Source organism: Ctenocephalides felis, unplaced genomic scaffold, assembly GCF_003426905.1.
Source record: "Ctenocephalides felis isolate EL2017-DRISC unplaced genomic scaffold, ASM342690v1 CF-g0.4_SCAFFOLD_01886, whole genome shotgun sequence".
Taxonomy (NCBI): domain Eukaryota; kingdom Metazoa; phylum Arthropoda; class Insecta; order Siphonaptera; family Pulicidae; genus Ctenocephalides; species Ctenocephalides felis.
The window spans coordinates 72,195,616-72,209,140 of NW_020538040.1; the positions used below are offsets into that span (position 1 = coordinate 72,195,616).

The 13,525-nt window shown below is 29.0% G+C and overlaps 2 protein-coding genes across 2 annotated transcripts in view; one reads left to right on the forward strand and one right to left on the reverse strand.

The window, feature by feature from the left end:
• LOC113375308 (potassium voltage-gated channel protein Shaw) overlaps positions 1-13,525 on the reverse strand; it is a 315,710-nt gene that overhangs the window by 103,959 nt on the left and 198,226 nt on the right. The gene's annotated exons all lie outside the window — the stretch shown is intronic.
• On the forward strand, positions 8,934-9,410 carry LOC113377147 (profilin-like). The gene has a single exon (XM_026617362.1). The coding sequence runs from the start codon at positions 8,934-8,936 to the stop codon at positions 9,312-9,314; it is 381 nt and encodes a 126-aa protein (XP_026473147.1). The 3' UTR covers positions 9,315-9,410.

The following is a 13,525-nucleotide window of genomic DNA, read 5'->3' on the forward strand; positions in this document are numbered from 1 at the left end:
ACTATCGACTAGGTCGCCGAAAAGATAACTTTACTTTTCTGAATATACTCAATTTTGTATTCCTTGGAATAGCTATTAGATTATATACAATGAACTACTCCTAAAGCATCTAAACAATCCCCATCCTAAACAATGTATGTGTATTTATGTGAGTCGATTTTTAATTTTTTAGTCGACGTTTTTCCAAAAATAGCTTAACAATATCATTTATATATTATTTATATATGGTCGGTATTTTTGTTTTGTAGTTGTTTAGTGATGATAGGCAGATTTGTCGTACAAAGGCGCTGTGAAGTTATAACGATTTGTTGCAGAATGTCTATATTATTTAAAGTTGTTTACTGCTTTAATATGAATTGACAGTTTTATGGAGGTTGTAATATTGTAATAAATGTATTATTACATTAAACGCACTCTGATTTGAAGTTGGAGTTGGAAATAAAAATGACCCCCGACAGAAATTGATAATTACAAAAAGTACAAGATCGCTCTACCGGCCGCCTATAAAATACATACTCTCTATATAATAATACATTCTTTTAGTATTATTATATAAAGGGTATGTATTTTATTGGCGACTTCAGAATAAAAAAAACAACTAATTTAATAATAATTTAAATAAATTAACATCAATTTATATTTAATATCAAACTCAAGACTAATAGGTATCAATAACATTTACAAAGAATAGTTAGAATGTGGTGTTTGTAATATATATATAATCTTTCTTTACTTATTATTACTAATACTTATCATGTATTAACGTTTCTTTTAATACACAAGAATATATATTGAACAACTTAAAAAACATTTTCTTCATAGTTAGAAACAGTTTTACAAAATCTAGCATGCCATATCCGCTATATTAGAGAGTTTGGCCTTTATATCTAAAATAGCATTTAGATAACAGACTATTATTCTACAACTTGTGCAATAATTGATAACAGGTCAACTTCTTCGGAATTTACAAAAAAGTGCAATAGTTTCTGCCAACGTTTTGGCAGAGAATTATGAACCGATTTTGAAAATTGAAAAGTTATTTGAAAGATATCATCCAGAAATCGTGCTGATTAGTTTTTGCCAAAGATCGGACAGTCCTTCTTTGTTATTATGTGTTAATTTTTTTAGCATACATTGAAGTATGTTTTTTTGCACTATACTTTTTAATATAATTTCTGGTATTATAAGTTGTTTGAAATGAAATTGAAAATACCATTTATTAGATTTTAGTAAAATCAAAAATATTATTTTCGAAATAAAAAGTTAAAATTAAAACAGTTTATCTAAATAGATAAATCTCAATTTCTGGAAAATGAGTCTATAATTACACTGATCGAAAACTTATGGAAAATGTTATTAAAAGTAATAATTTTACAAAAACAACGCCAAATATTTTTTATAAATTTTGTTTCATATTATTATACTGTAATTGTGTATTATTTTTTATGTATTTTTAATTGTTCTCGTAAAATTTAAAAGTCTGTTATATTACTATCTTCATTTAAAAATGTATACCGATGTAACAAGTGCTTGATAACAGGCAGCCTGAGCTTAAAGGATCTCAGATCTCTGATTCAGATTCCATAGCTCTAACTACTAATCCACGGAGAAGTCCAAATAAGCCGTTTGTAAACTTCTTGTATATTTTCATAAGGTAGAGCGGGGCACAGAGGTCGAATTTGACTTTATGCAATTATTTTGCCTAAACCAAATGAACTACATCACAACACACAACACGTATCAAACAAACAACCAAACTTTCCAGTTAATTTCTAATTATAGTAATGTTTTTTTTTAATTTGTTATCAGTCCTTTCATACGACATAGGCAGGGTAAAGAGAGACGGCTATCGGGCAAATATCCTCAATGTTTCATTTTTAATTTTAAAGAAATTTTGAGAAATAATAGCTAAATTATTTAACCAATTCAAAATAAAAATTTTACGAGCACATTTTTACGAAGAAATATTTATGAGCAGAGTTGGAATAACTATTCATTTGATTTTTTTGTAAAATTGCATTTTTTAACTTAATTTATATTTTTATTTGCAACTTCTTATTGTTAACATCTTTGGTAAAGTTTCATTTGATTCTTTTGGTTATGTAAACAAATCTGTTAAATCTAACTGAAGAATAACACTTTATCTTATAAAACATTAAATAACGTAAATTTTAAAAAATATATTAAGATCTCGTAAACTAGCCAAAAGTTCTCACAACTGAAAACACAACGAAAAGAAATACCTCTTTACCTTCTACTTTCAACTATTGTTGCTAAACAAATTTCAACTTTACTTGTTTTCGAGATAACAATGGTGGACCTTTTTACCCGCGAACGTTCAAGACCGCTTCACCCTTCTCACCCTGTTTCAACATGTTCGATAAGAATAATGTTCTGATCTCGAAAAGATGTAAAACTCCAGATTTTGCAAACTGCATACATGCGATGTATCAAATGTTGTCGCTATTAAAACTGACATGTTTTTATCATTTACATGCCGCATTCATGTTCGTCGTTCATTTTCCGCGGGACGTATTTTTGTTATTTTATTTTTTCAACCAGTCTCGTAATTTATGAGAGTTTCGAGCGTCTCGTATTTCTCAAAAGAGCGTCACAACGTTTATATATTATTCTAATATAATATAAATACGTGTCGTACATGAGAGAATACACGTATATTATCCGCATTGGTATTTTAGCGTGCGATATACATATCCGTATATAAGATATTTCAAACATTTTTTACTTTATTTTTCCATCAAAGTTTTCTTCGCGAATATTTTATTATACGACTTCATGCGACAGGCGGCCGCTCGCGCTCCTTTCGATTTCGGAGTCTGCGCCCTGTCTCATTTTTATAACAAAGATAATAAAAACAATGGGAAATGTTTGGTTAATACAGAATCTTCCTCTCCTCGGAATGAGTTGAATAATGAGAGCAAACATTTACTCTGTTTTATAAAAACCGAGCTATGAGATCATATTGAATAAATGTTTTAATATAAGCCATTTAGGAGCCTCGATATTTTAATTATATAGTTTCAGCACAAAAGGTGCTTCTTGGAATTTAATGAGTATGAATATAATATACGTTAATGAAGACAAAAAATATTTAACACTATTCGTATTCATAATTATATAATAAACGAGCTAGGGGCTGGTTGTAACAGTTTTTTTTTTTAAATCAATTTATCTTAACATCCATTGATTATATTTCTACGAAATAAAAATGGAGCTTTTGTAACTATTCTCCTAACAAATCAGTAAAAATAATTGTTGTTAGATTTAATCATTCGCTGTAATATAACTTATCCCATGTTTGGGGCTAGTTGTAACATACGAAAATTATAACCAGATTTAAGAGAACAAAATTCAATGGAATGAGGCACTACCAACGTCTATCAAGTTAAGTAATAGCGACAAAGAACGACAATAATACCTCTGAAATTTTATTCTTTACTTATTTTTAAAAAAAATTGACTTGTTTCTTAGTAATTCTTTTCATAAATCAACGCAAACTATAATTAATACAGATCACATTTGTAATGTTTTCTGTTATATAAATTTTCATCACAAATTAACGTAAATTATAATTAATATCATAATACAAATATAATTTATAGTGTTTAATCCTCATTCAGTTTAATCTTCTTTGAATTCATATATATTTCTTGTATATTTCAACTAACCCCATGTGTGATTTTAGCAATCACAAAAATTGTTATACGTTATGTGATAAATTTGAAACACAACCACATATATAAAATTTAAAATTACTCGACAATAATAACGAAATCAGAAATTTTGTGATATATTATATTATTAATTATATATTATATGTCACAAATGACGGACCTGCACAGTTTTGTTTATTGCGTCGGACGGTTTACTTGTCTGATCGAGGCAAAAAATTGTTTTAATTGTATTTTCTCAAAAACGGATTTTGCGAATTTGATGAAACTTGACACACATTGTTATAGATGTGTAATAAAATATTTTTATCAGAAAGTTACTCGTTGTTATTGGAATTTATTTAATTGAAAAGTCTTCTGTTGGATCTGTTTATCAAATTTTTACATTTTACCGATCGCTTCGTTGAGTCATAATAATTGCTAAATTATTATAATTCTACGTCAAAATAAAATTATTTATAATGATTTATCTATAAAATGCATAAAAAATTAGACTATTTAATAATTAACATATATTAGTTGAGTATATCATAAATAAAACACACAACTTGTACGCAGAATAATATGTGATATATGATAAGCCTACTCATTTCATATAATATGTTTCTGTTATGGTATGAAGGACTTTGAATTGGTATTTTCACTTAAAACAATTGTTATTGCTACGAATATACTTTTGCTAATAATGAACACATTGCCATATCGCAACCAAGCCACTAATTATTTCATCAAATAAATTATTTAGTTATATTTAATTATACAAAATTTTCACCAGTAAATGGTCATGGACGATTAAAAGCTAATTTCATATTGGACAAAATTGTTTGTCACATTTTTTATATAATAAGATGTTATTATGTTAAATGTAATGTTTATATATATACATTTGTAATTAAAGTGTCCCGCAATTATTATTAGTGATGTTGGTAATGGTGTTTTTTCCTACAATCTCATATATCCGCCGCTTTTAGGTCCTATGTAAAATAAATTATTTTGCCTCTAGATCGCGAATCAAGCAACACTAAAATAAATTGGTATATTTTGAAGAAAAAAATTTTATTTTTACCACATATAACAAACAGTGATATATAATTTTACTATATTTATAATATATTTATTAAATGCATTTTTTGTGGTTTAGCAAATTTTACAAATTCCAAAAAAATTATATTATTGTAGATTCTTTTCAAAGTATAAACCTAATACGTATAAGTAAAATATATTCTAAACTTGATCATTGTTTCATAAATATAACTTTATTTATTTTTTTCTATTTATTTATAGAAGTAAATTGTTAAATATGACCAATTTGTAAAAATTTATTGTGAGCAATAAAAGTAAGAAATATTAAACAGAATTTTATTTCTTGCAGTTGGATTTAGAATATGGAGCTTATTAATATTTTTAAGAATCCAAGTTGTTCATAAGTGCTTTACCGTGAATAAGTGGTTAGGCAAATGAATTTAATAATGGAGTTTATTATACACCTCAGGCAGCCTGATGAAGCAATATTTTTCAAGTTAAAATATTTTTTGCATCATTAAAAAAACATTATGATTACTCAAATTGTAATAATAAAATTCATAACATAGAGATGGGAAAACTGTTTCCATCTGTAAAACTATGGCAGTTAGTTAGTATTCAAATAGTAATAAACACTAAAAATATGATTCATATCAGATGCCACTATAATGAATAATTAAAAAAAGACACTAAAAAAAATGCAATTTTTGTTAAATTTGCAATTGTTGTTTACGTGATATTACATTACGCTGTATCTGCTACTTATTGGATGCAATATCCTACGAGTTCCTGGGTGACATCAACATAAACAACATATATCAAATGTCAGTTACTTCTGTAACAAGCGATTACGATTTATTCTTCAGATATTTTTAGAAGTGAAATGTTATTTTCTAATATAACGCACAAACAGGAAAACGTATTGTAAAACAAAATATTATATTTACTTGTAAGCTTGTACAGAAGAGTTTAGAAAATATTTCAACACTTATCATTTGGTTGATTTCAATCATAAATCTAATAATTAATTTTTCTCTTTACAAATTTACACTTAACTCTTTATATTCATATATTTTAAAGGCTGACATAGCCAGACATGCTTGTAAGAAAGATTAATTGATTCTACGTAGCAGTTTTGAATTCAATAAAAACAAAATACAAGCAGTCAATGAATGTATGTTAATTTTAATTACGTAAAGTTCTTCAAACACAATTATAATATGATGAGTGAAGTTGCAAAAACAATATTTGTTTAGGCGTTGTTTAACATAATCCACTGTGTGAACGAATATTATAGAATTTATCAATCAGCAATCACTTCATTTCTTTATTGAAGGTTCATTTTTAAATGCTAATTACAATGACAAACCGATCATGTCATATTTGATGTACGACTTTAATGACATTATTGTTTTTCAATATTATAAATCTTTTTAATGTTAATATAAAAATATAATTTATAATTTTTCATTATATAAATGTGTATAATGGTTGACTCTAATAAATGTGTGCATCACGAGTGTTACCTAATATACTAATAAACATTATTCAAAATTGTTATGATGTTTTTATTTTTACTTAAATGCCATCTTGTACAGTAGCAAATAAGTTTTACTTCAATCGCGTGTGAACCTTACGCGCACCCTTTTTTTTAAATATATAAGTTTATTAACATGTTTTTAGTTTTAAAATTGCTTGTTTGATACAACAAATATTAAAATGCTTTCTAAACCAGAAAGGAAAGAAGAAATGCGTACTTGTCTTTGCGAAATTTTAATCTTGAAAACTGATCATGTTTTGGAAAGTATACTTTTAAGTGCTATTGTAATTGTTGAACATTTTAAAATGAAGTTAGCTTTGGTTCTGTAATATATATTATTGTTTTGTATTGATAATAAGTTTTACATCTCATTACTGTTAGGTAATAATATATAAAAATGTTCATTTTTGTTTTTTTGCGATTACTTTAACTTAACCTACAAGAAGTTAATAAAAAAAAATTAATGTAATTTAAGATCCTGTTGCAAAACGCATGTTACTATTTACATATAACCCCCAGCTCCCCTATATAAATTGTATATATAAATAGAAAATGTGTATATATAATGTATAAATCAAATTATTTTGTCAAGCAAAGCATGCAAAAATGGCTCATATTTTTTCACGAATGTTGCAGATCGATCTCAGCGGATACATTTATCAATTTTATGTCACAAATATAACATAAAAATCGAATAAGCTGTAAAGACGCCTTCAAATTTATACATGTGCATGTATATGAGCGCGTGTTACGTAAATATCACATATTTCATATCCTATGGGCGTACTGCCATTATTATATAATATCGACGAGTGTTCCAATGGCAAATATTTTAGAAACAAAAGAGAATGATTTAATTTTAGTTTAAACTGGTCTTATTCAGGTATAATCTCACCAAGCCGGGCTCGATCCCAACCTCAGACAAGCCCATATCAAGCAGTATTATATAAAATTTCCACTAGGAATTATAGATCTCAAACATAATCTCCAGTAAAAATGGATTTTGCGAGTATTGCTGTATCAAGTAAACACCTTGATAAGTCCTAGATATTACAATAAATTGATATGCTTTTTTACAAACAATTAATCCAATAAATAAAAAACTTAGTTTTTTGTGTATGCTTAATTACTGCGGTTCGGAACTAGATACGTTCCATTATGAGAAACTTGCAAACATTATTTACCTTGCTTCTCAATTTCTTATATTTTTTCATGTATTTATTTTAAAATAAAAACTGATCATTCCATTCCTTTATAAGGTTTTTTTGATAAAACATTGTTAATATTTTAGTGGTAAAAAGGACCAACTGAGCCTTTACCCCGGCAAAGGTGTAAACAATAGCAAATTGTAAATAAAAATTTAAATTAAGTTAGAAAAGCCTATTTTACAAGAGATAAATTGAATAAAAAATTATTTCATTTCTGCTCATGTATTTTTCTGACAAAATACCAGATTAACGTTATATACAGTGTTATCTCTGTAGAAAGTGCATCCATGAAATTTATATTTTGCATTGGTTGAATAATGTAGCTATTATTTCGTAAAATCTCCTCAAAATTAAAAATAAGACATTGAATCTGAGTGCCCCTGGATGTCCCATTTTACCCCCCCCCCCCTAATAATATAATATATATTAGAACTGTGTTCTTCGAGCTTTGTGGTGGATATATAATCTCAATTTGTTTATATCTACCGATGATGACATTAAATTATACAACAAAACTTATGGAAAAGTAAAGATTTTTTAAAATCTCTTTACATTTGATGTACGTTTTCCAAGATCTTCTTTAGGTACCTATATATAGATATATATTCCAAGATTTCTAAAAATATTCTAATATTGAGAAGAGGTAACAAATGATTTTCATTGGGGGACAAATTTGGTATTCGCACATCACGTAATGACATAAAATATGTATTCGCGTCAAAATCTCATTATCCAGAATTCAACTCATCGTAAGCCATAAGCAGAAGAAAATCGCACATGCTCCAGGATCAAGTAATGATTGTATCGTGCCGACATATATTCAGAGTATTTCGACATTATATGTTATATTTCATACAATATATCAAAATTTAAAAAAATAAATAAATGCAATTTCAAAAGTTGCTAAATCTTAATTCATATTGATTAAGATTGAATTGCGGCAAGTTTTTGCAAGTTGGCTTAAGGCAAAATACCACACCTAGTTGTGTTTTATATTTAAATTATTTGTAAATAAAGCTAAAGTTTCTGAAACTTTAGTTTTCAGTGCTTTTAGAACCTTAATTGGAGTGCGGGCTATCTTAAAATTAATATAGAGAGTTAAAACTTTGAGATTTTTTTTATCAATTTGGAAGCATTTGAGCCTCTGGGAGAAAAGAAACTCGAAAATACCCATTTAAGAACCTCCCTATATATATATATATATATATATATATATATATATATATATGCTGGAGTGCAATTAACTATTTTAATTTTGACCAGATACAGCCTCTGGGGGAAAAGAAACTCGAAAATACCCATTTAAGAATCGCCATAATATCGTTTAAATCGTCATTTAAGAATCGTATAAAATATATTATAAAACACATAATTACTTGGTGTGTCATCTTATCTTGTTTTCAAATATCAATTGTTTTTTTTAATACAAAAATAAAAAAAAAATGAAAATTTTAGTTATCTAATTAAATCATGAGTTGGGAGAACTATATACAAAAAAAACTTATAGGAACGCGTCTCGTGACGAAAGCGGCTATTGGTGGACACGATGGCATGGTGTGGGCCAAATCGGAAGATTTTGGTGTGACCAAAGGCGAGCTCTCAAAACTGCTCGCCAGTTTTGGCAATCAAGATCATTTGAAGTCTGTCGGCGTCACGCTTGCAGGCCAGAACTACTTGTTCATGTCAGGTACGGATCGGGTAGTCCGAGCGAAGTTCGGGAAAGTTAGCGTCTACTGTATGAAAACGGTGCAAACAGTGATAGTTTCGCTGTTTGAGGAACCAATTCCGACAAAAAGAGCTATTGCTGTCGTCGAAAAACTCGGGGACTTCCTGATAACACGCGGCTATTAAATGGAGAATGCTGGAAAGGAAACCCAGAACATTTGGAGATAACCATAATAAAAATAATTACGAACTATGATTAAATTTAAATAATGAAAACCGGCCAGCAACACGGGACTTTTTTTGATACCTCCTACAATGCAGTAATATAATTTTTCTTCAGAAGGGACACCTGGAATCTACAAGCAAAATCCACGAGATAATATATTAAAAAACCGTAAAAATTGGATAAAAAATCTTCATGCGATTAATTTTTTTTTATTTCGATGTAAGGTTATCATATTTACGGATTCAAATATTACATTCTCCCTTAATAAATCTCATGTTTTTGCAATTTATGATAGGTCTATTATTTAGCAATTTATGATAAGTCTATTATTAGCTATGGTATGCAATAAGCATTAATTTTTGACCACTGCAATAAAGAATTTCATAATAGTTTGTACTTGTCTATAGTTCTGTAAACTTAACTTATTACCGTGGGTTTGTTGGATCTGATCTTGAGATTCAAAAGCTCGCTTTTAGTGCTTTCAGAACCGTAATTCTTAAATGGTTCTTCCGAAATTTGTGATGATATACTAAGCAAATGTTTTCTGATCCACCCACATCTGGTTTTTATGTAGTATTTCAGATACTAACAACATATCGACCAATCTGAATATTTTTTTGATTTTATAGGATGGTAGTTGTTATTTACATTCGAAGATTTATTTTAGGGAATATAGTGATCCTGCAGCTGCGATGGACATTTGAAACCAAATGCGCAATTTTGACTATTACACTGTCATTTGACATTTATTTTTATTAAAAACTGAAAATCACAAAATCAAAGGTCGAGTTTACAGATTGATTTAAAATGAATCTATTGGGTAGATTTAACTACACAGCATGAATTACAGGGATGCACAAGTACCTTAGGACAAGTCGTAGAGAACACAAAAGTCAAAAATGCGTTTTTTTATTTTTATCTTATGTTTTTAACCCTTCTCATCTTTTTAGCAGTTCTCGGAAATAATTGATGAAATTATGCGTGTATACAGCATACATGTCCTGAAAATGATTTTTTTGCTTATCTGAAAACATCGATCTGAATGATTTATAAAGCATACCAAACTGATTTAAAATTTATTTTGTTTTGGAAAAAAACGCTGCTCAAATTTGATGTTAAAATACAAAAATACAACAAATATATTGACCAGTATTTTCGAAGTGGGTCATCAATTACTTTTCTTTTCAGTATTTCGATTTTTTTTAAGTAATGCAAAAGTACTCTATACTCTAATTAATGAATTAAATAGCTTTTTAAACTGTGTCTATCAATGATCAAGAGAAGATTAGAATGGTGGGTAGAAAAGTATGACATACTTCCCAAATCCCAATGTGGATTTAGAAAGGGCATGGGAACATATGACAACCTAACGATCTTTATATCAGATCTATATCTATCAATGGCAAAAAACAACTATGTCGTTGCTCTATTTAGCGATATTAAAGGTGCGTACGATAACGTCCTACCAGAGGTGCTGGAAGATACTCTGGCTAACACTGGACTACAAGGAAAATTCATAAACTCAATTACGACCAACATCCGAGAAAGAAAGATATTCTTCCGAATAAATGGGAAACTGATAGGCCCGAGAAAAATCTACAAAGGCCTACCACAGGGAGAAATTCTTAGTCCCATCTTATACTCAATTTATGTAAGAGACATAGAAAAAATATGGGAAACAGGTACCAAAATATTACAATTTGCAGATGACGTCGTGATATATATAGAAAAATCAAGCCTCCAGGAAGCCTATGAGGTGATGAGTCGTAACATAGATCTCTTCCACGAATGGCTCGCAAAGAAAGGACTTGAATTGTCGGACGAAAAAAGCTCAATCGGAATCTTTACAAGACGCAGGAAGCTAGAAGAAAGAACAGCACTAACGACTAAATACCATACAATCAAAATACAAGAAAATAATAAATTTTTGGGCATCACATTCGACAAAAAACTATCTTTCAAAACACATATAAATCAAGTAATCAAAAAAATTGAGCCAAAAATCAACATTTTACGTATGGTAAATAGGACATGGTGGGGAGCTCACCCTACCACAGCCCTGAATTTGTATAAAACAATAATTAGACCATCATTGGAGTATGGAAGTCTAGCTTTCAGTAACTCTCCTCACTGCAGAAAACTAGAAAAAATTCAATATAAATGTTTGAGACTGTGCATAGGGGCAATGATCTCCACACCTACAAACGCATTGTTGGTGGAAAGTGGAGAAATGCCTTTACATTCAAGATTCCAATATTTAAGTGATAAATTTGTACTTAAAAAATACCAAGTACAAAATAATAGAACAATCGAAAATATCAAGAATGTAGCCATAGATACATTAACAAGTGACTATTGGAGAAATCGTCCAAAACCAAGCTTGGTATATAGCTATATAAAAGTAATTGAAACAAGAGGAGACACAAATAAATACAATAAACACCCGTATTATAACTTCTTCACATTAGACAACAGTTATACGATAGAAAAAATATTCAATACGAATACAATCAACATAGAGGATTATAAAGTTATATTTACAGACGGGTCAAAAATTAATAACAAAACTGGCTGCGCTTTATTTTATGAAAACGATAATATCAAAATAGGATATAAACTACCAGACTTCGTTTCAATTTGGTCAGCCGAGCTAATAGCTATAAAAAAAGCAATTGAATATATAGAAATCCACAAAATCACTAAAGTAGTCATAGTTACCGATAGCAAAAGCTGCATAGATAAACTGAAAAATCTATTCCATACTAATCGACTAAGCGAGACATTAGTATATGAAGTATGGAATAGACTTATACAGCTATTGGAGAACGGGTATACAGTCAAATTATTATGGACAAGATCGCACTCCGGTTCTAGTGGAAACGATGAAGCGGACTCCATAGCAAAATGGGCAACAGAATACGGAACTATGATCAACCTAGCCACTAGGAAAGACTATATAAATAATTCAAAGAAAAAAATACTGGAAAAATGGCAGGAGCAATGGAACAGATCGTCGGAAACAAAGGGACGGCACTACAAGGCAGTCAACCCCAAATTGAAGACGAAACCGTGGTTCCGAAAATATGCAGATGAAAACAGAGGTACCATCGTAACAATAACAAGACTAAGGCTTAACCATGGCAACTTCCCTGCACACCTGAAGAGGCTGGGAATAATAGAGTCAGAATCATGTCCTTGTGGAGCATCAAGCGGAACATCTGAACACATCATACTAGAATGTAGTATATTTGAGGCAAGCAGGGCTAAATTGTTAGAGGAACTACATTCTATAAAAACACTGATTAAACCATTTAATTTGACATCATTGTTGCAAAATCTGAACTGTTATCCTAACATAATTAGGTTTATTAATAATAGTAAAATTAAGTTGTAAGTGACCAATATACTATATATGTTACCTGTATATTGTACATTATGTATGTGGCTAAATGTTTACCAGAGGCCAAAAAAAAAAAAAAAAAAAAAAAAAAAAAAAAAACTGTGTCTATCAAGTATCGATGATCCAATCTATTTTGTAAATAGCTTTGATCGATTTCGTAAATTTTTATAACATACATTATTAAACAGTTCAAATCTATTTTAAAACAATTGCTTAGTTAACCTGCATAAGGTTTTGACTCCTGCGTGTATGGCTATTCTAAAATTCTATCTCGCATGCTTTTGGTGTATTTTCAATCAAAAACGTTGTAAAATTTTACATAGACAATAAAACAAACTTTGAAGTTGCAATGCAATATAGTTTGTTTATTTAATCCAATATAAATTGCTTTCAAACTCAGTATAAATGCTTGGAAAATAATGAAAAAGTAATAAAAAAGCGGAGTGTTAAATTTTGAACTCTAGTATTTACTTTATATTATGCTCTATATGAGATTTTACGTTGTAGTTTACATTTTATTTTAAATTTTACCGTGTATGAATTCATTTGTGAAATTTTCAGGTCCGAAAAGAAATATATGAAAAAAGATATTACTAATGCATTATTAAACTACTACGTGGCGTTTTGTTTAAAAAATAATTGCACGAACTTAGTTGATTATGAATTAATTATGATAAGAATTGAGATTTAGCTATTTGATTTTTTTCACAAGCATGTTTTGCATAACTTCTGAAATTGTATGATGGTCATATCCCTAAAAATAAAAAACGT